The sequence below is a fragment of the Cylas formicarius genome, unplaced genomic scaffold, assembly GCF_029955315.1.
Source record: "Cylas formicarius isolate icCylForm1 unplaced genomic scaffold, icCylForm1.1 PGA_scaffold_7__23_contigs__length_41026272, whole genome shotgun sequence".
NCBI classification, from domain to species: domain Eukaryota; kingdom Metazoa; phylum Arthropoda; class Insecta; order Coleoptera; family Brentidae; genus Cylas; species Cylas formicarius.
The window spans coordinates 9,531,992-9,556,736 of NW_026844352.1; the positions used below are offsets into that span (position 1 = coordinate 9,531,992).

The window sequence follows — 24,745 nt, forward strand, 5'->3', positions numbered from 1 at the left end:
TAAGTTACGTCTCCGTATATACCCACTTATTAGTAATAAATTATAAATATCCTTAATGCCGAGTGTGTCTTGAATTGTATAATTTTGCGTATGCATTATTTCTTCGAGGCGAAATAATGACCAATAATGTAATTTGCCTATCTCTGAATTTGTAATGGTCTACTCGCAGTATACTTACAGTCTTTAAATTAGAAAACTTAAATCGAAAATGGGAACGTCTATGAGAAAACTACCATTTAAATAGACAAACGACATTTTAACAAATGAAATATATAACAAAATTTATTAGTAAAAACAAAGGATTTTATAGACGTCTTAAATTTTATAAAATTGCATTAAATCAGCCCTTGTTTTCGTATTTTTACACTATTTTTATAGATTTTTCTATCAATTCGATTTATTTTAGTGTCTGATAGTTGGCTACGGTCTTCTTAAACATTTTGTATAATACTATATTAGATATTGCGGTATATTGACTATTTACATAAAAAAGTAACTCTTGATGCAGTACATTGTACAGACGCATCGTTCTAAATCTAGCAAACCCTGCAAAACGAAATATTTATAGTTTTCTTTTCATGACTGACATACCGACAGTTTAGTGTCCACGAGGTTAAGTGCAACATTGAAAATTGATCGATGTAAATCTCAACGCAAAGTTCAATGCACTGTTAAACCTAATAAAGGTCGCTGTAATCCAGTTTTCCGGGTATTAATGAATTACAAGGTAATAACTAAATACATATTCATAGAGTAGATTCGCAGTCACACTTTATTTGATTAATTTTTCAAATGTTTAGATGTATATAATAAGAAATATCTGTAAGTCTTAGCCAAAGCAAATAGTTGATTAAAATTTGGGTTATTGTGAAAATTACAGAAAATGTTGACTTCTCTGGCCATGTATGCTTATATGAAAATTTCCTTAAAATCAATTCTCAAAAACTAAAGTTATGTGCTTGCTTTTGTAACTCCTCTTCGGCAACTCCGTCAAAGCTCTCAAATTACCTCTTCTTCCTCCTTTGTTTAGAGAAATGACAGACAAAACAGTTTCCAAAGCGAATCAGGCAGCAGGGACCGATGCTGTGAAAGAGTAAGCTTTCCTCTTGGGAGGTAATTCAAAATATATACCAAACATTATGAAAATAATGCCGTGGAACAAATAAAAAAAAATTAAGAATGAAACTGTTGTATTCAAGATATTATTCAATTCCATTAACTCAATAATGTTCTCCTATCTTAGTATCGCATCTTGTTTTGTGTAAAGCTTGGTGCAACATTTTCTACACGAATAAGAAAGAGGTATTTTTGTTACAATAAATTTCGGTGCCCTGCTCATGACTCCAGCAACTTGAGTACGCTTAATAAGTTAACAACCTTCTCTACGATCTGAAACAAGACGAATAAATTAAAATTTGCGATCCCGTAAACGGTTCTGGAGTTAGTACAGCCTTTGTGACCTGCGTATATCTAATACAAATTGCGTTTCTGGAGGCTAGTGTAAATTTACCCAAACAAGAAGTCTGAAGCTCATTATAAATATGCCGCCACCTGTGAGAAATAATTTCCGTTTGAGGTTATCGTAGAGTATCAGAATTGTGACCGAATTACTCCTGTCAAAACAATTCCAGTGTGACAGGCTGATAGCGTCGTATAGCACGTTGGTCTGAAAAACAATAATTGGGAATTAGTATAGCACATTTAATGATAATAATAATCTATTTTAAAAGTTGTTTTAAATTAAAAACGCATATTAAGTTTGTTTTTTATAGTACATTTTTTTTAGTGATGGTTTTGGTAACTTTTCGTTTTGATGTGCATGCTAAAGACAGATTTCGATTTTACTTGGGAGCCTAGTGCATCGGGCTAGACGTTACTTACAATTGGGGTCATTTTTTTAATTTAGTTTGGGTTGTAAAGGTGAAAGGTGTCTGTAGTAATATCCGCTGTCAGAATTATTCTCACCCACATAAAATTTGTACTTTTTACTGCCTGTCGAATTCGTATTGCATTTGACAAGCAAAATTAGATTTTTGGTATGTGCGTAGCATTTAGCCTATTTAATCCATCAATTAAACTAAGCAGAACACATAAGGAAAGTATTATAATAATTAATTACTCTCAAAACATATAGTTTTATAAAAGTAGCTCATTATTTGAAATATTAACTAAAAGTACGATTTCGAATTGTTACGTCTTTATTCCAGATTATAACTTCTTTTGTTAACTGAATGGTAAACTTTCATGCTTCCGCTAAATATGTTTAATTGAGATGTACGGTATAATATTGCGTTGATTTGTATGGAATAGCAGATAACGAGAGAGAATTAATGAGGAAAGAACGAAAATAAATGAATTTTATTGACAATATTCTTAAGAAACTTATAATTGCCAATATAGAGAAGTTAATCAAATTCATATACACGAGGTAAAACTTATTACGGCTAAATAAATAACTTATACAATTTAGTTGAAATTAATTATGTTTATCTACAATTTGTATTAAAATTTTGTCATCAAATACATGTTATCGGTTCCTATTAGTATTATGGACATTATTTTGATTTGTTCGTCTTTCGTGCATAGTAAAGTTTTAGTAAACATGAATCTTATAAATAATGAAGACATGAAAGCCAGTAAATTTGGAATTGCAGATCATAACAGTTCTTGTACAAATGTAGGTTCGTTATTTGCTTAGTGTGTCACTTTAAATCATTGGTTTATAAAATTTGCGGAAAAATTAAAATATTCTCTAGCCGACAATAAATTCGTTTTTAGCAAAGCCGTACAAAAAAACATTTTTCTGACTCCAATTTAATTGAATATTTTCTAAACAGTGTTAAACATAAAACGTAAAAAGGTTACTAAATTTCGATAGTTATTCCTGATTAAAAAGACATTTCAAATTGCAAAAATTTCGACAGAGCAGGATTTTTCTACAGAGCAGTATACAACAGCGAAAATAAAGTGCCAAAAGTTCCCATCGTTCTCATGTGTGCTAAAACAGATAAAGTACGGATTATTTTTGTTTCTTTCGAAAACCGAATAACCATTCATAAGATATCGCGATTTAAAAAGTTGAAGCACTTGAAGTTATTTCATATTACATGCACACATTATTCCACTTATATTCTTAGCCAGGCACTTAATTTAAGTAACAATGCCTATTTGGCTCTTATACGTATGAGCTATATAAGTCTGAGAATATAAACTCAAAATAAAATAAGTCCTTATGTTCCTCTTATTTTAAAACTTACCTCATACGATAAAAATCCAGTAAATTTAGACTTTTGACCCATTTTTTTAGCCCTCATGGGATCGATAGGGACTTACAATACTGAGGTATACAAAAAATTTTTATATCTAATTTGATCGGATTTAAAGCCATTTCGCACTTAGTCTATACCTGGTCGCAAAATGCTTCGGCCCAAAAGACGTAAAAAAAGGCGATGTACAGGGCTGAGACCAGCTCCAGTATAAAAGCTGCAGTGTCGGCACTTTCGTCGCGCTGAAAATTCATCACAATTTGTGAATTAACTCTCGCTCTGAGAGTTTTTAAAAATGGAAGTCGCGTTTCGCAAAATTGTTCCCAAAACCGAAAGGTTTTGCGACCGAAAAAGTAGTACGAGCCCTAACAACTAATTGTTCGGACGATGTACGAAATAATAAGAAAACATATTTGTATTTATTTTAAATTTGCCTTTTCGATTGAAAAATGAAATCACGCACTTATTTTTATACACATAAATTACATAACAAAAAGTTTCAATAATATTCAAGTCGGGGCTACTTGATGGCCACGATAAAACTTTCATATTATGGTCTCCAAACCATTTTTTTTGTTGTTTTCGCAGTACGGCAGGACGCACCGTCTTATTGAAATATAAAATTTTCATTTCCAAAAGTTCGTTCTATTGATGGATTGATAAATGATAAAATTTGTTCGTATTTTTCTGCAGTACCATCAATGAACTCGTAGTTGTCAACCCCTTTACCACTCATACACCCTCATATCATAACGCCCTGGGGAAATTTTACCGTGCGCTTTAGACAATCTTTGTGAAAGGCTTCTGATTTTGTACGAATCACCCTTTTTCGAAAATCGCCTACACACACATCAGATTTTGATTCGTCGCTGAAGATAACGTTACTCCACGTTTCCGTTGTCTAGGATATTTTAGATTTTGCATAATCCAAACCGTTTTTCTTCTGAATAGACGTTAATAATGTTTTTTTTCCTTGGCCTTTAACAAAAGTAGATCATAGAATATTAGTAATTTTTATAATGAAACAGGAAAAATTGTAAACTTACCTTATAAAAACTCAAACCAGACTTATGCATCCATTGTTTACAACATTCCCTGGAGACATTTAAGTTTGCCTCGTGATCCCATTGGGCTTGAATTTGTTGTAAGACGCTTCGTCTGCTTGTTTTTCAAATCTTGACCAGAATACGACGATCTCTTTCAGTGATTTTACGGGGTCGGCCTGAACTTTTACCACGAACGCTAACACTAGCTGTCTTTCCATACTTTTTTATAATATCCCTGACTGTTGTTTTTGCAATACTCAAGTCATTTGAAATTTTTTACATTGATTTACCTCTGCAGTACTGAGATATGATAATTTCTCGCATTTTTTTGTTTGTTGCAACACCACCCGTCATTTTCTTATCAACTATTATACAAACTTGAAAGATACAACCGGAACTGACATCTCATTTATCTAAGCACACTACATTTTATCATCAATGTATGGGTAGCATTGATTTCTTGGTCAATAAACATTCGCGTCCGAATATTTATTTGTCAGTAAATTTGGTATGTTCCCGTTATTTTGCTATGTAATTCATGCGAAATAAAAAATAATTCGTTACGATAGCACTTTCTGTGCTATCGTAATGAATTATTTTATCATTTTTTATCATTTTTTATATCGTCCGAACATTTAGTTGTTGGGGCTCGTATATGCTTACCAACAAGGAAAGGTATAACAAACTGGTCATAAGCGCAATTCCACTGAATACATGGAAGAGTAGTGATATTTTGAGACTCTCTGTCACCATTTGGCCGTACCTGTGAAGTATCTCAAGGTCAATTATTTTTACAAAGGAATGATAATATAGGCGTACACTTTCAGATACCAATAATGTTGTACGTAGACCTTCAGTCTCTCGTGAATCTCTCGCTGACAGTTTGCGTCATCTCGCATAGAACCCAATTCAACATTTTTACCTAATCCTTCAGTAATATTGACAATTTTCCACTTGAGTATCGTAACTTGTAGCTTATATTGTACAACCAGGTACGTCAAATTAAGCATGTACAGGACTATATAATACACCTTCCAAAATACAAGTATATGATTAAAAAAAACAATCATATAATTAACGGTCAACGGCAGCCTCAGCTGCGGTAAAATGGCAATCATTGGGTGCAAAGTGTTATCGAAATCTACCCCGTTGTACGGAATGTAGAAGAAGGGTGAACAAGAATTGAGAATAAAATTGGTAACCCACGCGACTTTCGCGATTATGATGTCGACTGAAATTTCGCGAAGGGCCTCAGAAGACGCCGTCGAGATTTTCCAAAATTTTTCGTTCGCGTATTTTCGAGCAGTTTGAAAAGCGTTGCGCTGGAGCAGGATTGGTGTTAAACAGAGTGTGGTCTAAAATTCGCAATAATATAACAACCAGAATAAAAGTGAATCGGAACGCTCATATATCTTACGTGATACGAAGTAAAGAACATGGGTGCAAAGTTGATGGCAGTTTGGAAATTCGGTTTGTAGGCCATGTAGCCGAGAACTCCACAAACTTCGCTTATTGAGCACACGAGTGTCAAAGTTCCGATGACTAGCCAAACGGTGTTGTTCACTGCTAGTGACCACAGACGCTCAATGAACCACAGTGGATCGTCTGGAATAATTAAAAAGCTTTGATTCTACTTATATATTACTTCTGACTATTAATAATGATAATAATTGACTTGATTCTTAACAAACAAGATATAAATGTACAAGGAAATATACAGGATAAAGTCTAGTCTTAGGTTATTCACATTTAACCGTGGTAAAACTAAATTGCATCCTACCATACTATAACTTATTTCATGTAGATATAATATAACACACTATAATAAATAAAATAAATTAACATTTAATTTAAATTATACTAATTAATAAAATAAAAAATAAAAAGAATTAATTTACATATGTACTTTATAAAATAATAACATCTATCCAATAATTCAAGACTCTCCCTGCTTATTAAATAAGTAGGTTTTGAAGAGGGCCATTGAAGTTCATTATTGCTATGTGTTATACGATCAGATTTTTTAAACTCATGCATCCGACAACGTAAATTTCATTTTGGTTCTCAGAAAATAAAGTAAGTCAAAGGAAATATTTAAATTATTTATTATTTGTATTTATACAGTTTTTGAGTATCTCTCAAAATAATTTAAGTATAGGTGGTAAGAAGCGGAAGCTATAGAAATTTTTTTGAAAATTTTTATAGCTTTCTTATGGAGAAGAAACAGAAATAAGAACAAATAATGCAGTAGCCTGTGACGGTTTGAAAGATTAGAAAGAAATAAGTAACTCAACCAAGTATGTTGTCATATACCGCTTTCTTATGGATGCCAAAGATTGATAAACAGTGTATAGAAAATAGTTAAAAAATAAGATATCATGAAAGAAAAAAAAACACAGTATTTGAAAAATAAAATATAAAAGATAAATGTAGAACCATTGAAGAAAAAAATAAATACTCTCTTGGTAGTGAATGAAAACTTTAAAAGATGCTGATGTGTTTATTAACTTACCTACTGCTAGCGGATCTGTAGATAATAACAATTTCAAGACATTCATGTCGAAGTTTGGTTTTAGTAAAAACGATTTAAAATTGTTGGATTTTTATATTTTTTGGAAATTACAAGTCACTCGGTTTGACAGAAAGGGTCTGTCATTAACCATACGCATATCGCATACGATTACAGGAGAAGTGATGGAAAATAGGTTTATATCACGCGATAATAGGTGCTATGCCGTTGCATACAATTTTATTTCGAGGATTTTTAATCACAAGGCAAAATGAGTTAATATACTGTTTGTTCAATTATTAATTTAATGAATTAATTTTTAAAAAGTCCTGTCGATTCAATATTTTTTTATTTATTCATTTACATTTTTCGTAGATTTGTTAGATACATCCGTCCAACTATAATTTTATACTAAAAATAAATGAATGCACAAACTAAAATAAATGAAATTTGACGAAAACAGATTTTCAGTAAATTCAACTGAGGGTCATAAGTTAAAAAATAGTATCGTTCTTATTAAAACCGCCACTTTTGCTCTAATATTTCAAAGGAAATTTGTATATTAATAAGTTAAAAATGCCTGGCATTTTGAACTATAATTTTTGGTATTGACATTTACATAGATAATCAATATGAACTGAAGACATCGCAGAGGCTTTGGGTTAATATTGCAATATTTATATATTCGCAGAAAATCCTTTTAGAAATACTACTCTCTCCACATTTTTGTTACAGCCATCTATATAATAATGCATCGGAAACGAAATGTGTGTAGCTTACTTTCTTTGAACCATGGTAATCGATTTTACTCGTCATGAAGTGAAAGTTCAACTATTGTTAACTAGATGGTTCTGTTCGTGTCATTTTTAAATATTGTGGAGATCGAAAAGCATTTTTATTAATAATATTTGGCACATAAATCTTTCATAACCATGCAATAATAAATTGTATTAGATGCAGCATTTACTTAATACGCACATAAAGTACCCAAAAATGCGTGGAATTTTACGGTTAATATTACACATTTGTTCCGTAATTTGTTGGATATTTAAACTAACTGAATATCTCACTAGTTGTAAGTCCGACTTTGAATCTCGTATCGATGACCGATTCTATTTTAATTAATAAAAGACTTTCGGTAATGTTGATCAACAAAACATTTGCGAGTGTTCGCGACTAAATTTGCCAAAGGTTTATGGATTGATGGATTTATTGTGTGAGGCCGATGTCCCGCTTTTCGGCTTTAGCTGCCACCTCATCAGATTCAGCCCTTATAGAAAGTCCGCTATAGTGAGGGGATATTTTGTTCAGATCAAGTCTGAGGATTTCGGCCCCCACCAGTTTTGGTTAGTCGGGCACCATATGCGACCAATCTTGTGCATATGGTGTTAAGGGCTTCAATGCTTCATGCTTCTATACTGCCTTTGAATAGGTCAACCCTGGTAATGACCGCTAGTATGACTGTTTCCACTGCTATCTAGCATTTCTTGCCTGATTGGCACGATAGATCACTGTGGCAGGTGGTAGAACCTCAATAGAATTTTATTTTATTTGAAAACTTTAGTGCTTACTGCGGATTACTGTTCCTGTATGAAGCACTTATTAATAGGAAACTAGTAATTTTCATTACTTATATTAGTATTAGCTAAAAACCACAAGAAGTGATTTGAGGTTCAGTTCATTATCTGGAAAAGTAACATTATTTCTGACATTAATATGAAAAAATTCTGAAAAACAATTAATCGCTGTTTGCAAGAACTAAGAAAAAATAAAAACCGAAAATCAACAAAGAACAAAATGGAGAACTTGAAATTGGAATGAAGTGTTCCCTCTTCATTTATACATAGATTTTAATTAACTTTTGTTTACCTTTTTTCACCTTCCTATTTACCGACTCGGTGACGCTAAGCTTAATGATCTTTCGCGTCTTCCTCTGTTCCGGGCGAAGCTGAGCGAACGAAAACCATGATTCAAGCAGCCTTAAATTGCTCCCTTATTTACTGCTGCGGTGTAATATTGCCCTCTAAATGTCTTAACGTCCTTTACTGGGCGACTTTTTCTCCGAAACGAGGAGGTATATTAAGGTCCGGGCGTTTCTAATGACCGCCAACGAAAATTGCGAGATTTTTTGATAATGAAAAAGTAAAATTATTATTCAACAAATAGCATCCTCGCAACTGAACGACGAAAAACTGTATCTTGTGTGACCTTATGTGAACTTTATATATTTATGTAGTAACCAACCGCAATGCAAAACAAAATTCAGTAATAATTATTTTATTAATTAAATCTTCTCCTCTTAATTATGAAAGCAAATATTATTAATTGTTATTATTCGCTGTATCTTCAAACTTGTTACTTATGAAAATAAAGCCTTCCAAAAAATATTCTTCTTCTTCATGTGCCGCGTTCGTTATGAATGTACGCTGATTATGAAACCTATTGGATCATTTAAAATATTAAAGTACCCTACTGTGGAATACAAAATTATTAAGGTTCGGTGGCTGAGGCAAGTAAAAATACAGGAGTCCATAATAATAATAGTAATAATAATAATAGTAATAATAATAATAGTCTTTATTGAGATACTTTTAATTATTGCACAAGGTTTAGACAAAATTAATTAGTTCAAACTAATATAGTTACACATCTCAAACGTCGAAGTGTAGCTTAAGATCTTAATCTGAGCTACTCAATATTAACCGAATATTTCAATAATAATTAAACAAGCTATAATAATACGAGTCTAAAAATTCAATATTGGAAAAATAATAATTTGTTTAGGCAGAGAATTTTGTATTCCAATAAATGGAAATTAATTTTTTTCCTAAATACTGAGCAGGATTCAAAATATTTATTATATTTTTTTTACAAGAATAGGGCTGGGCCATATCCAGAATGTTTTTCGTCCTTGAGGAACATTATGAATTTCATACCGAAACACTACTTATTGGTATGGTAACTTTCTCAAACCATAAACGAATCGGGCACAGCTGTTCTGGAATTTTTTTGTAATCTAGATTTATCCGCAACGGATAAGAATTGATATTATAATGGAAGGCAATATATAACTTTAGAAAAGATACCTGCCTCAGAGAGTATTTTTCTTTTCTTTAAATTCAATATATGTTTATTTGCATATAGCATTTTGAGGGATGTATGTCTTTTTACATAAATTAGAAATGTGGCAACTATATCTCAATTCACCATCCGTTATCACTCCTAAGTTTTTCTGTTTCATTTGTAAATTTAAGATCTTTATTTTCCAATTAATAATTTGTGTTTTTTAGTAGAATTTAGTTTGTTTTTACTATACTGAGAACGACTTTCAAGATCCAAACTAAGATTAACTTCGACGTTATCATACTTAGCTGAGTTAAATGTGGGTAACAGCTGGGTATCATCAACATATGAATGTATTTGAGAAAATTTGACTTTCTTTCTTAGACATAGCAAATATGTACAAGAAATATAACAGAGTTCCAAGAATTGAACTCAAATCTGATATACCGATATTAGTTCTAACGAACTGCTGCCTATTATTTAAATACGACTGGAAAAAAGATACAGATCGATCAGTGAAACCAAAGTGCTTTAGTTTAGCATACAATAACTCATTATCCGCACCATCGAATGCCTTTGAAAAGTCAAGTAAGGCCAGTATCGTTGAAATATTCGTATCTAAATTTTTTATTATTAAATCATTGATATGCAGTAAAGCAGTGAGCGTGCTTTGTTTTGCAAGCAAACTTGACAGGCTTGATGGAATTATGTAACGACTAGTTGTGTACGAAAGTACTTGCTGATGAACAACCTTGTCCAACACCTTGCTAAGCACAGGTAATAGTCTGGTTTGTCTAAGATCATTGACGCCGGATGGAGAAGCCACTTTCGGAATTGGACTGTTTTTCATAAGGATGCAAACTACCCAGTCTCTAAACAAATATTTATGATATGAGTAATGTGATTCAGTATAACCGGGAGACACAGTCTAACTATAAGTAAAGCAACATTGACACATCCGGCAGCATTTGATTTAATCTGTCTTATGATACTGCTAATGTTTTCTTGAGAAGATAGCACAAAATCAAGACCAGAATTACTTATCCTATAGGAGTTATAAAATTCAATCTGTCCCACAGGCTTCCTCAAAAACTCTTAAGGAGTAGCAGTTGAAACATGTGAATCTAGAGGTGGAGATTACAGTACTTTAAACACCGTCCAAGAGAAATAAAGGCGAAAACAATTAGTAATAAGACAATTGGTGTCTATACCGACATCTAAGTCAGGTTGGTCGACGCATATGATGATCAGAATCGTTTTTTGGAGTGGCTAAATCTATTGCAAAATCACGCATCGAACAATGGATAGAAAAAGAATCCTGATAATGGTGGAGACATGCGACGACAACGAATTTTTCAGAAATGAAAGCCGTATGAATAATGGTATGTTTACTGGGAGTGGAAGAAGACGCTGAATGAAGATTTTCCAAGAAGAGAGAGAGGTGTGACAAATAATTGTGAAGGTTGAACTAAAATCTTTTTTTTCCTGCGGCCTATTCCCGCAATCCACGAAAATCAAAATTAATTATGCAGGAGGGATTCGAACACCAACCAATTTAAATGTACGTGTGTTCTGTGTAAGTTCCTGCAAGCCAACCATTTTTTCTACTCTACTACTCTAAAATACTCAATTATGCAATGAATTTTTGTTTTCCCTTAATATGAAAGACCCCGGTCGAGTAGCCTTGTTCCACTTTCAATTTTTAATAATTTCATTGTGGCAATTTTATACTAAAAACATTAATTGTTATTATTGTATAGGATGTCGTTGAAATGACGCAATACCCTGAAAAATAAGGGCCTTAAAATGGCAGGTTAAAATGGTATTATTTCTAAAATGGAATTTGTGGTTTGTGCAAGGGTAGAGCTAGTTCTATGACTTATTTATGGCAACAAGATTTTTTTATAAATTGCACCCCTTTTCTGTAAAAAAAACATTTGTGTTTTAAAAACCTTAAAATTCAATTATTATCGACTAACTAGTTTAAACTTTTCTATTATGCATTGGTCAGACGTGCCCAAAGTATCACTTTTATTATTAATTGTTTATCAAAAATTATATTTCTACGACAAGAAATCCGTTTCAGACGTTACATAGTCCTTAAAAAAAACGAAATATTAAACTAATAGAGATCTATCAACATGTGATTTCAAATGCAAGGCAATTAAATCTTTTGACCACATCCAGCCCATAAATCACGCAAAAAAGCTTTGGCTGGATTGCCAAAGGAGAGTTACTAAACTCACATAACACATAGCATATAACTTTATCACATAACTTTAGTGTTTTGAGCATTTATTTTTAGGGAATGCAATATTTTCTGTAATCGAGTATCTGTTTCAGTTAATAAAACGACATCGTCTGTGTAGGCCAGTAAGTTGATGGCGTCACACGCCTTGAAAAGCTATTGAAGAAAATTAGTCGTCAATATCGGCAAAAAAAGGGGAAAAAGTAACGGGCTAAGCAATACTGTCGCCAGTTTATATCGAAACAAAAGCGCGTTTAAAATCAAGCAAAGCTATAAAAGGTTTTCTTTTTTCAGTCTACGTTTGAGTGGTTTATTTTTTTTTATTTAATTGTTAAATTTTCTTTGCCATTGTTTTGTCGAATAGCAAGCGCCACGAAGATTGGTCTTTGCTTTGAAGAACGCGTTTTATGATTAAATCCTAATAGGAATTCAATAATTAATATTCAATTGACGGTATTAGCATGAACTTATTATAACTTTGCATTGACCACTTAATAGTCTCAAGTCATTGATATAATGCAAACTTAATATTAAGTTAATAATTGTATTAAATGAAATAATTCCCAGCTATGGAATATTTTCCTGATAATTGCGCTAATACTCTGCAGTTAATCACATGCAGCCATTAATATTAGCGCATTTTTTTTCTGTGTACTGTTTAGAGATCGACATCCAAAATCTACTTTGATTCCAATTTACTTTATGCGGCAAACGCAAATCCGCAGTCCATATATTTTCTGCGAATCCCCCGATTAAGATCGCCCGTTTCATCCCTTATGTAACTTTCAAACCACTTGTATGTAAATAATGAATGAGCGTTTTGAAGTCTACCCGGCCCGAGGTTCATCAAGAGTTATTGCTCACGCCCAAAAGCTCCCGATCAGCTTTCATTGCCTATCTTTTGATCCTCTTAACGCCACAAGTTAAACGGAGATATACGATTTATTGCAAAACGTGAATTTTGTGCTGCATTCGATCGAATTTATTAGTTTTGTGGAAAAAATCACAAATTAAGTCCATTTAAAATGAACTTTTTATTCATAAACACAGAATTTAGATATTTTTTTATAAAGGACAGAGATTAATAATTTTTCAAAACATTTATTTAAAAACTTTTATTTTTTCGTTAAATTGAAATGATATTTTTAAATATTACATTTACATTATCTACGTTACATTTACTGAAAGAACATTTTTTCCCTTGATCACTTAACAACATAATTCAATACCTTTACAGATTACAGATTTACAGATGATTTTGTTAAAAATTATTAATCTTTTTTGCTACTTTCAAATTTATGATTAGATTACTCTTTTACTTTTTGAACATTTTATACCTATTGATACCTATATTGACATTTTTTAATATTTGTGGGTTGTTTTATTGAACTCCTTAACTTAATATTAAATATCTTATTATATATTAAATAATTTTCAATTTTAGAACCATTCAAAAAAACAACACTAACACATTTGCTAAAATCAAGTGTTAAAAAAGCCGTTTTGCCTATACGTCCAATACAAGATCCTTCTGGGGCCAGCTTTATCGACCTTTCAGATAAATATTACATTCTTGCTATTCCAATACTGCAGCATTTATATTAAAATAAGTTATAGAGCAAATCCTGACGAATGTGAAATTTTATCATTCTGAAACCTTTGCTCGATGTTTAATTTTACTGAATTAGTTAATTTATTTATTTTTATATTAAAAAGACCATTTTTCTTACTCTACTACTCTAAAATACTCAATTATGCAATGTATTTTTGTTTTCCCTTAATATGAAAGACCCCAGCTTTATCGACTAACTAGTTTAAAATTTGCTATTATGTATTGATCAGGCGTACCCAAAATATCACTTTTAAATGTCAGCTTCCTTACACACTATCGCGAGCTAGTTCGACCTGATCCGGTACTTTAGTAACAGTAATTCAGTAATTGATGGTATTTTGATGTTTGTCAATTCTGATTGAAACGTCATACCTCTCTTATCCAAGAACTTATGGTCGTAGAAAAAGTATAATATGCAACACGTCGATCAACTTTTTCAGTCACTGGTTTACTAAACACTGGCTCTGCTCGTGACTAAAGTGTCAATAGAAGGATATCGTTCTGCAATACAATAAAGGCGTTGTGGTTGGCATCTATGGGGAACATACGGAAAATTCTCTAAGGTGTCACCTCACGTAAATCCAATTTACCGGTTAGAGGGACGCGAAGTACTGTATGCATAAGATGCCTTGCCAGTACGCTAGCTCTGATGTAGGCGAGAGAAAGACACGTTTAGAACTGACCACATGCATGGACGTAGCACGAGGCCGATTAGAGCAAGAAGAGATTCAAAAAACCAGCAGTTATTCACTGTTTCTGCGACCGTTAAAACAAACGAATACATTCACATACATACATTTGACATACAAAATTTAGGGGGTGGGAAAGATCTCCGAAAACATCCGGTTGCTCCCAAACCCGTGTGGTAAAATCCCGGAAAAGTCCGAAGTGGCTCGGATCCGTGGGAAACGAAACTGACGTGGTAAAGCGACGCTTCCCGCACGCTAGATCGATGTGTAATTAGGCATTTTACAGACGGAAGTAGAAAAATGATCATGACCTAAAACTGTGAAATCAGCTGTAAATGGTCATCCACTCAGGAATAGTTATATTCAGTATTCACCTGAAGATCACTGGATATACTTTACCAGTTGCAATGTTGCAATGTTGGGAATATTAATATATAATAATATGTCATTTATCTCAACCACTACATGCACAAAATCGGAAACAAACGGGATTCCGGCGATATTTCACTCACACGGAAAAACTCAGTTTACTGGTTTCATCTGCGGCGAAGGAATTGAAAAAACGTAACACTGAAGGACTCAGATTATGCAGATTTTTGAAGAGCCCGGAATAACTGCACCAATCTGGCCCCTTTTAGCATATTCTTCCATGCAAATAACCTGCTCAAAAATGCACACCTCTCTGTAAACCACGAGCTCTTTAGCTTAAATAATACGATTATAATTTATATTTTTCCTTTCCTCCTTGCGAAAAGTTACACGCTTAATAGGAAATTTATTCAGACGGTTTACATAATTTCAAATGGTAACTTAGACTTCACTGCTGAGTTTCTTGCTTAAATATGTATGCCAATTTATAGAGGCCAACTGTAACCGTAATACCGTGTGGAAGCTACAGTAGATCGGATAACGTGAAGATTTGTTCCCCATTCAATTTTTGCCTCAATTAAAACCAAACTTTTAAATTTAAGCCAATCAAACTGGAACTGGCGAGGAGCTTCCTTATTTTCAAATTTTAATTCGATATTACTTATAGAAAATAAATATACATATATTTTTATTTACACCATACATATTGGCAAGTCTATTGTTAAAACGGCACGCCAGGCATTTTTAGAATAACTTTTTAGTTGAAGTAATAAAAACGGGCTACTTCTGGGGTTCACAAAAAAAGGGAACGGTGGCGCGATACCTACCTTAGCATAATAAATATCAAAATTAATTCGAATAAACTTAAATTAAAATTTGTCCCAAAAAGGAAGTTAAAGTTAACAGTTAATTCATCATCATCAATTCTTTCACGAAAATAGCACAATAACTACGTCATTTTCACTTAATAGTTGTGGATAAATTCTTCATAATCAAAACTTATAATGTCGAATTGACAAAACAAACAAACAATCTTTTCGAGGTATCCGGGTAGCCGATGTCAATTTCAAACCCATTTTTGAGACAAGCAATAAAAAACCCATTAAAGTGTTACATTTTATTTGCGTCCCTCGTGTTTCGAAAAAGTAAAGTGACACACGATACACTCGAGAAAAGATGAAAGATCTGTTACAAAATAAATTTGAAAATACACATATTCTTTTAAAGCTTTTAGGAGATATATTGAGTTTCACGCTACGTTCATCTTGAACGGTAGCCGATGTAACTCTAGCCTGATATATATAATAACTTTCGCAGTTTAATGGCAAATAAAACCAATGGTTCGTCGCAGCGCGTGAAATTTGTATGAAAGTACATTTTCATTAAAATAAAGATATTTACTTGATGTTGGATTATAAATTGGTTGATTGATATATATTTTGATATATTTGGCATTTTTTAAATACAGACAAGGAGGCAAAGCTCTGTTAAGAAAGAAGTTGTGAATAAATGCCAACTGATGGAATTCTATTCCAAAAAAATGAAAAAATGTTGGTTAGTACTACATTTCCCATGAGAAAATTCAAGGCTACGGCTAAACTTTGCCGTTTTTAAAAATTTTAAGAGCCTATGCCAAAACGCAAATAGAAGAATAAATATTTGTAAAGTTTTTCTATACAAAATCCTCTATTAATTATAATATATATATATATATATATATATATATATATATATATATATATATATATATATATATATATATATATATATATATATATATATATATATATATTAATATAGGTTGATGAAAAGAATGACATTTAAGATACAATTGAAAAATAGCATCCCATTTAGCTTACTTCTTTTAACTTATAGATTTCATCGTGCAAAATAGTGCCCCCCCCTTTTTCTTTGACCGATACCGATTTTTCTAAAGTTTTTTTTATCATTTTTTTTACAATTTATAGTGATGATTATATATATATATATATATATATATATATATATATATATATATATATATATATATATATATATATATATATATATATATATATATATATATATATATATATATATATATATATATATATATATATATATATATATATATATATATATATATATATATATATATATATATATATATATATATATATATATATATATATATATATATATATATATATATATATATATATATTAATATAGGTTGATGAAAAGAATGACATTTAAGATACAATTGAAAAATAGCATCTCATTTAGCTTACTTCTTTTAACTTATAGATTTCATCGTACAAAATAGTGCCCCCTTTTTCTTTGACCGATACCGATTTTTCTAAAGTTTTTTTTATCATTTTTTTTACAATTTATAGTGATCGTTTCGGTTGTGTAGTTCACAAAGAGTAAATTTTGAATTATTCCCCATACATAATATTATTGACAAGGATGATCTGACAGACATCAACCTCGCGTCTTTTGTTTAACCGCTTTGCTGCAAGGGAAAACAACTCCACACACTGATTAGGAAACCTAATATTGTAGGTGGAAGTACAAATGTGGCGACATTCGTAAAAATACGGTCTTCCATATAACCCCCTCATTAAGAGATGATATAATGTGTAAGTAAAAATATATATCAACGGAAGTGACAGTTTCATGAGTAGGGACAACTTTGAAAATACACACAATATCATAATATAGATAGAAAGTGAAATACTATAATCAAACATAAGATAAACAAAAAAAAGAACTCTGTTACACTCTGGAAATAAAAAGCTACACTGTGGAAATATTCAACTCAATTCAGATTACGTATTCTTCTTTAAATTTGCAGCTTATTTAATACCGTTAGAACAAGTGTTCGTTTTACTAAGTTTGCAAGCTGGGCACCCAATCTGAATTTCAAATCTCTGATGAAGAACCAGTCAAGTTGACACGCTGAAATAATTGGAAATATGGTCGTATTTGTGGATGTAGCAACAGAACCGTAAACATTACTGCTGAACTTTTTGCCAGTTCCTTCTAATAAACTGACTCAGGGCGGGCCAAAAAACTACACTCCAATATGCAAAACTGTAATAGGACCAAACTACCACATGGCTTAATTTTAACTTTTTTGGTCACAGCGTTCTTATGTATATATGTATGTATAAAGTTTAGCGTACCAATTTTGAGATAATCGATCCATCGATCCATAGGCCTAGATTTCTAGGGGAGTCAGACAATTTTAAACAAGGAAAGCAATAATATAATTAAAGGGACCAACATACTACCTTGGAGAACTCACCTATCTACTATTAAAGTAAACCATAAATTTAAGGAATCTGCACTGGGGTCAGTCCTAAGCTGTACTCCAAATTTTGTTTCGCTATTGATGCAAAAAGCTATAAAATTCCTAAGCCAACATCAGTTCTCGATTTCCTATATATGGTGAGGGCCTTATTCCGTAGTCTCAATAATAGTTTGGAATTATCTATAATCCATGGAGCAGGTATTTTTTTATGAGTACAGTTCCTTCCTATTGACCGTGTCCCAGTGAATGCTATGTATGGAGTTATTAATTGATGGTAAATTAAAATATCTCCGCACGTAGTAAAAAGTAGGTGTTTTTTTTATTAAAGTTTTGTTGAGAATGTCATCCATTCTTGGACTAATAGCATTGTTACACATAGATGTCAGATTCATCTATGTGTAACATTAGTACGTCCGGTGCCCTGTCAGACTCGAGGCGGCTCAGATATAATTTCATACAACCCATATTCACACATGTCACTATTGAAATCAGTGCCGAACACAACAAAGTCATACCGGATAGGCTCCAAATAAAAAATAAATTTGCAAAATAATAATAATTAAAAAAAAGCAATTGATCCGAGTTGTTCACAAAAGAGCATTTTATGAATATTCATAAGAACAATTTCTTTTTAGAGAAAAAGAGTTTCTACCACTTTTTAACTTATTTGAAGCAATACTTTAGCAGTAACGACTTGAAAGTTGGTAGTTGATATGCGAATAGCATAATCAAATAGAATTTCATATTTTTCAGCTCATTGAAAACTCCGGGGAATCTTATTGAACCCGTGTACAATCTGAGTTGTTTACGATGCCTGCACAACATTTTCCGAATTGAGTGTTTTCCCAATGGAACTCTCTCCATGCAGACCTGACCGGCTTCTGGTAGTGTGAACGGTTTTAAAAATGCCTTGGACAGACATTTGTTGTTAATTACCCATGTGTATACGATTTTCTAAGAGTTACATAGAAAATGCATTTTTTTTCTGCGTTTAGTCTTATATAATAATAATAGCAATAACTAGAAAATGGGGACATTTACAAAGTATGAAACAAAATCTATTAATTTAATTTTAGGTAAAATTGACAAGAATTAAAATTTTCCAAAAAAACCAAGAACCTCGACTGCAAAGAAAATTTTGTAAAACAAAGACTCGGTTTTTGATTTGGATTTTGCTGTTAGCAGTGGTGTATGCGAAATAAACTAAAGGGCACGATGATGAAAATCGTTGTCTATGATTTACACAAATTCCAAGCGGGGGAGTCCTGTTAGCATTTTAATATCCTCTTTGCTTTGTACCCCGGATTTTAATTAAATTAATTTCCGACATACTGCAAATTTCGTCGAGGTAAAATCTTTAATAAAATTTGTAATAGGTTGCACCGCGGGCAATCTGGTGAAATTGACGATCAAAAATGACTGTCAGCTTATTAGTTCATTTTATATTTTACCAGTTTTACTCTATTGATTTTGAATGGACTTTTTTTTGTCGAACGAAATTAAATGCATTGTGAGTTTATTCCAGCAGGATAGTAACAGACAATAGTAGTTTTAACAGTTATGTTAGGTGCTTGGTTACGTAATTTTTTAATTTCTTCGGATTTGGGATTTTTTGAGAGTTGAGTGGACTCTTTTAACTTTTGGTTGCGTGGAATTATACCTCATTTGTTAATAGGCATTTTCTGCTTATTTTTATTAGATTTAGAACATAGAAAAGGCCCATTATTTTTAAGTAGCTTAGAGTTTTGTATATTTTTATTTTATTACTTGGGGAGATGCTTTTTTTTATTGTTTTGCTTCCCGTTGACATCTTACCCCAAGAGTATATAAGCTCGTTATGAATACAGCAACAACCCCCATTTTGTTTTCTTTTTAAATACTATTCACACTGAACCCTTTCCCTTTCTGTATTTTCAAACCATTGATATATAACCTTCTCACTACTAATTGCTGCGTCACTTTCGATCGTTGTTTTCTATGTTTCTTTATGCTGTTTTCTGCATGGCTAGGCTTTTGTCGACGATATATCGAAAAAACGGAAATGAAAAAATGTCCTTTTAAAATACGACAAAAGATCTGATCGTAAGTGTTCATAAGCATTTTCTACATATTTTCAGGAGAGAACGTGAAAGGTACCCAGCATAAAAAAGTAACAAGGATTTCACCGACTCTTTCATTGTGCTTTCAAATATTGTTCACCACAACATACGTAACTATCTTCACTTTCTCAAATTAATGATATGTAAAGATCCAATGGACGTCCGTTTTTGGCCTATTTTAAGTTTATGGTTGTTTCATGGACGTTCATGATATATGATGTGATGACTGTACTATGGATATTAACAGGCTAGTTTTTCTGTCTATCACTTTATTCCCTGTATCACGAAAAATGTCATTTCGAAGGAACATATACGAAAATATAAAATGTGTAGTTTTATAAATCGTACCGAAGGATAAAAAGATGTTTAACGGGGGTTAATTTTCGTTATAATGGTGAATATTTTATGAAAAAAAAGTTTTTCGCGATTGAAATAATCGAACCAAGCAAGCCCAGATTTCTAATCATGAATGAACATAAGTGGTGTGGTATCGTGTCGCTCTAATTTAGCGTTTTATTTAAATGGATTCATTAACTTTATCGAATTTGATTAGCAGATAAAACACATTTAAAATTATATTGGATATTGTGTCATTTGTTAGTGTTCTTAGATATTTTGTAATTCTTAGATCGACGACCGTTCTAAAACCATGGTGGACTATTCCGTTGTCAGTGTTTTAACAGGTAACTGATCATTTTTTAATCACTTATCCACTAGTTAACGTGATAGTTTTCGATCGAGCGTTTTAAAAACGTTTTTGTTTATATGGATAATTTTTATGCGTGGATGTTCTACATTTCGATCGATTATCTCATCGTCCACGTACCGATTGTATCAGATTTTCTAAGCACGTCGATAACTGAACACAATATGGCTGTTAAAAAAACAGATAAAATATAATATACGTTTTTGCTTCGTCGAGAATGACATAGCGATTATAACTTGCTTAATTTTCCAATTTAAGGCTACGCGGTGGTGTTTATAGCCTGCGCGAGCATGTCCTGGCCGTCTCCTGAAATACCAGCACTAAATTCCAGCACTTCGCAACTCGATAGCGAGTTGACGACTGAAGAAATCTCGTGGATTGCGTCCTTCCTCGGATTGGGAGCGATCCCCGGACCGTTTATATTCGGATTCTTGGCGGATCACGTCGGTAGGAAGTATTCCATCCTCTCCTTGAGCGTTCCCCTGACGTTAAGCTACCTTCTAATGCTATTTACCAACAAAGTAATCTATTTGTATATAGCGAGGTTCGTTGTCGGGACGGCAGTGGGAGGTGTGTTTACGGTGTTGCCCATGTACGTCGGGGAAATGGCACTGGATCGCCACCGAGGCATCCTGGGAAACGCCATGACCACCTTTTTGTGCCTCGGACTTTTGTTTTCATACGCGGTAGGTCCTTACTTGAACTTTTTCGACTTTAACGTGATGCTGGCCGCCTTGCCGGCGGTTTTTCTCGTGGTGTTCGCGGTTGTCGGCGTCGAGAGCGCCCACTATTACATGGCGAAGAATGACCGAGCCTCCGCTAGGGCGGTCCTGCTAAAAATCAGGAATGTAAGCGACCAAGAGGTCGAAGAAGAATTGGAAAACATTAGACATCTGACGGATAGCGAACGAGGCGGAAAGCTGTCGGATATTTTCAAGTCCCGGGGGCTAGCGAGAGCGCTGTTCATGACGCTTGGAGTGATGGTTTTTCAACAGCTTGCCGGCATAGATCCGTTGACGGCTTACTCTGAGCAAATTTTCGACGAGGCCAACACCTCGATCCCCGCGGAAATTTGCGCAATAATGATCGGTTTGGTTCAGTTCGTCGCGAGTTTCATAACTCCGGCCGTCGCCAACCGGTTCGGTCGAAAGACCCTTTTGATATTCTCAGCCGTCGGAATGGCCGTGTCGGAAGCGACGTTGGGCTTGTATTTCATTTTCAAAAATCGTTCGGTGGACGTCAGTTCCGTGAGTTTCTCACCGGTTTTGTCCCTCGTGGCATACTACGTATTTTTCAATTGTGGGTTTGGATCGATTCCGTTCACAATTGTCGGTGAGATATTCCCGAACAATGTTAAATCCAGTGCGGCAGCTGTGAACACCAGCCTTCGGTGGCTGGTGGGATTCCTGATGACGAGATTCTTTCGAAATTTGGTGGATCTAATTGAAGTGGGTTGGGTTTTTGAACTCTACGGTTTGATGTGTGTGCTCGCTGCTTTCTTTATCGGTTTCGTGGTTGCCGAAACGAAGGGAAAATCGTTGAAAGAAATTCAAGACCATTTGAACAATTAGTATCTATTCTGGAATTACTGTGCGGAAAGTACGCTGCTCAATTTTTAGTGGCCTTTTATATCGATTTTTCATAGCCGATGTGGTTTGTTAACGTAATTCTTCTAGTGGCGTCGCGGAAAAACTTTTTTGTATTTTGCTGATGTTATATTTCGTTTCTTAATGCGAGAGAGTAATAAAATTTAAATTTGCCATGACAAGGACTGTAATAAACAGAGGGGCTGATAGTGGAGATATTAATTATTTTCAGATGAAGTAAATAAAAACTGTAATAAAAAGTCGTTGAAGTTCAGAGTAATATTAGGGGGGTCTGCGTTTTTTGGCATGTTATTAATTCGATGCACTTACTCCATTTTTCACAATCGTTTGTTCAGGAGGATTTGAAGGTAATTTTAAACGTGCTTTTCCATGCCTTCTCCAAGAATGATTTTCGATTTTTGGTAAAGAAACTTCATTCATTTCAAAGTTTTGCACCATTTCTTCTTACCCATGGATGGAATGAAATAATCATTTTTCATTTCAGACCTTATTTTGTCCAAGGTAGGTATTTTCTTAAAAGTGTATTTATCACAGTTCCTTTTATTTCTGTGATTGTTTTTGATGAATTGATGGGGCCAGGTTTATCTTCTTGCACAAGTCGCTATTTTGCTGACTGTCCAACTCCTGTTATATTCGAACACATTAAGAATAATAATTTTTTCATCATTAGAAAATCCCCTTTTCAACAACAAATTAGCAAACATTTTGCCAAAAAGTTCCAGAAAGCATAATTCTATTTTTAAACACTACAATACTATACCTATTGAACACTGCTAAGACTATTAAGTTTTACAGTTCAATAATAATTTATAACTCCCTCGCATTAAGAAAGAGATCATCATAGGTACGAAAAAAATACATTTTTGTTGGATTTTACGGTACCTCGCTTTAACTTTTAACTCAAAAAAGAAGCTAGGTAATTTGATGAACTTTAATTTAATTAATTTTTCGTAAGGATGCGTGATTTTTTAAAGTTTTGGTTAGCATATTTTATTATTTTTTAGTCATGTATTACCAAGTGTAGTTCCAAAAATCCAGAATATTCAAAAACATATGGAATTAATGGTTTTGGAAAGTTATTAAGCTATCGTCACATAAATTGATTTTTTACAAACCCAGCTTAGATAAAGCCCATCAATTTCTTCATTCAATTCAATTCAAGAAAATGTCTTTACTTCACGGTAGATTTATAATCTGCGAGATCCCAGTGGTAAGAGTAAAATTAGAAACACCCGGTATATACACTTTTCGCCCTAAGAATTGGGTCTTGAAGTTTGGTCAAAGTGGTAAAGAAACTGAGGGTGGTTGCTCGCTTTTTACAACTAAATTCAAATTTTAAGCTATACTTGAGCTTAGTTATTGTTAAACTCATTTATTTTATTTTGCAATATATGAGTTTTTCTCAAATGTGCAGGTACACTTTTTAGATTGTATTTATTTACTTTGTTTTGTATTGTTATTAAATTTTTCTTATTCGTTTATTGATTTTATTAGTTTTGGTTAGTTAAAAAGTAGCAAAGTTATTCTTCACATCTTTCATCAATACCCGTATAGTTATAATGGAGTCAAAAATCATAGTTCGTGTTCTAGGAAAACGTCGAAAGGTAAGTTAAAAAAGAAAAAAAGAAACGATTTACAAATCTTCTGGCTTCCTCCTGCGTCAGTTGTTGATGAATTGAATTTACTTACGTTTCTCCAATCATCAGCTTAACTAAAACTGGCTCGCATTCTACTCTGTACCTGCTTATATATTATATGAGGAGGGCGGAGCTAAAGGAGGGGCATGAAGAATTGATTATATGCAAGAATTTCAGTTTTACCGAATAAAATTTTATCATTTCATGTTCGGTTTCGTGATTGTTTACAGCAAATTCTGATGAATTTATTTATTAATTGCCTCAGTCTTAAGACTCTTCTAGTTGATATTTTTAGTCCGGTCTCTCAAATGTATTTTGCCGCATATGCATGGAATGCTGTAAACTCCTGGTATCTCAAACGGAATTTTGTCTTTGACAGATCGAAGATGTTAAGAGATTTCTGGACAAGTAGTAAAGCTGGTTTTGATATTATATTTCTTAACAACTTTTATTATGTATTGAGTAATGTTCTGAAAGTAAGGAAGCACAACAGTGGCCAGTGTGGGTTTCATTTTGGACTTTTTTTACTCGAAAAACTAAAATTCTTGCGTATAATCATTTTTTCTAACAACAAAAAGTCGAGAATCTATAGAAATCTA

The 24,745-nt window shown here is 33.0% G+C and overlaps 2 protein-coding genes across 2 annotated transcripts; one reads left to right on the forward strand and one right to left on the reverse strand.

Annotated features, from left to right (window-relative positions):
- Position 1: 1 nt before the first annotated feature.
- Positions 2–6,982, reverse strand: LOC132705246 (uncharacterized). Its single transcript, XM_060675728.1, has 7 exons — positions 6,825–6,982; positions 5,730–5,917; positions 5,132–5,667; positions 4,976–5,075; positions 3,407–3,508; positions 1,511–1,666; positions 2–1,389 (listed from the first exon to the last, which is right to left on the reverse strand). Exons 1-7 carry the CDS (start codon positions 6,868–6,870, stop codon positions 1,336–1,338), a joined length of 1,182 nt encoding a protein of 393 aa, XP_060531711.1. The 5' UTR covers positions 6,871–6,982; the 3' UTR covers positions 2–1,335.
- A 13,819-nt stretch (positions 6,983–20,801) lies between these two features.
- Positions 20,802–22,473, forward strand: LOC132704463 (facilitated trehalose transporter Tret1-like). Its single transcript, XM_060674473.1, has 2 exons — positions 20,802–20,879; positions 21,161–22,473. Exons 1-2 carry the CDS (start codon positions 20,846–20,848, stop codon positions 22,471–22,473), a joined length of 1,347 nt encoding a protein of 448 aa, XP_060530456.1. The 5' UTR covers positions 20,802–20,845.
- The last annotated feature ends 2,272 nt before the right edge of the window (positions 22,474–24,745 follow it).

Coding starts and splice junctions, on each gene's coding strand:
- LOC132705246 (XM_060675728.1), bottom strand. CDS start 6,870: ATGAATGTCTTGAAATTGTTATTATCTACAGATCCGCTAGCAGTAG. Junction 5,918..6,824: donor TACAGATCCGCTAGCAGTAG/GTAAGTTAATAA, acceptor TAATTATTCCAG/ACGATCCACTGTGGTTCATT. Junction 3,509..4,975: donor TGTTATACCTTTCCTTGTTG/GTAAGCATATAC, acceptor ATGAATTTTCAG/CGCGACGAAAGTGCCGACAC.
- LOC132704463 (XM_060674473.1), top strand. CDS start 20,846: ATGGTGGACTATTCCGTTGTCAGTGTTTTAACAG. Junction 20,880..21,160: donor CGTTGTCAGTGTTTTAACAG/GTAACTGATCAT, acceptor TTCCAATTTAAG/GCTACGCGGTGGTGTTTATA.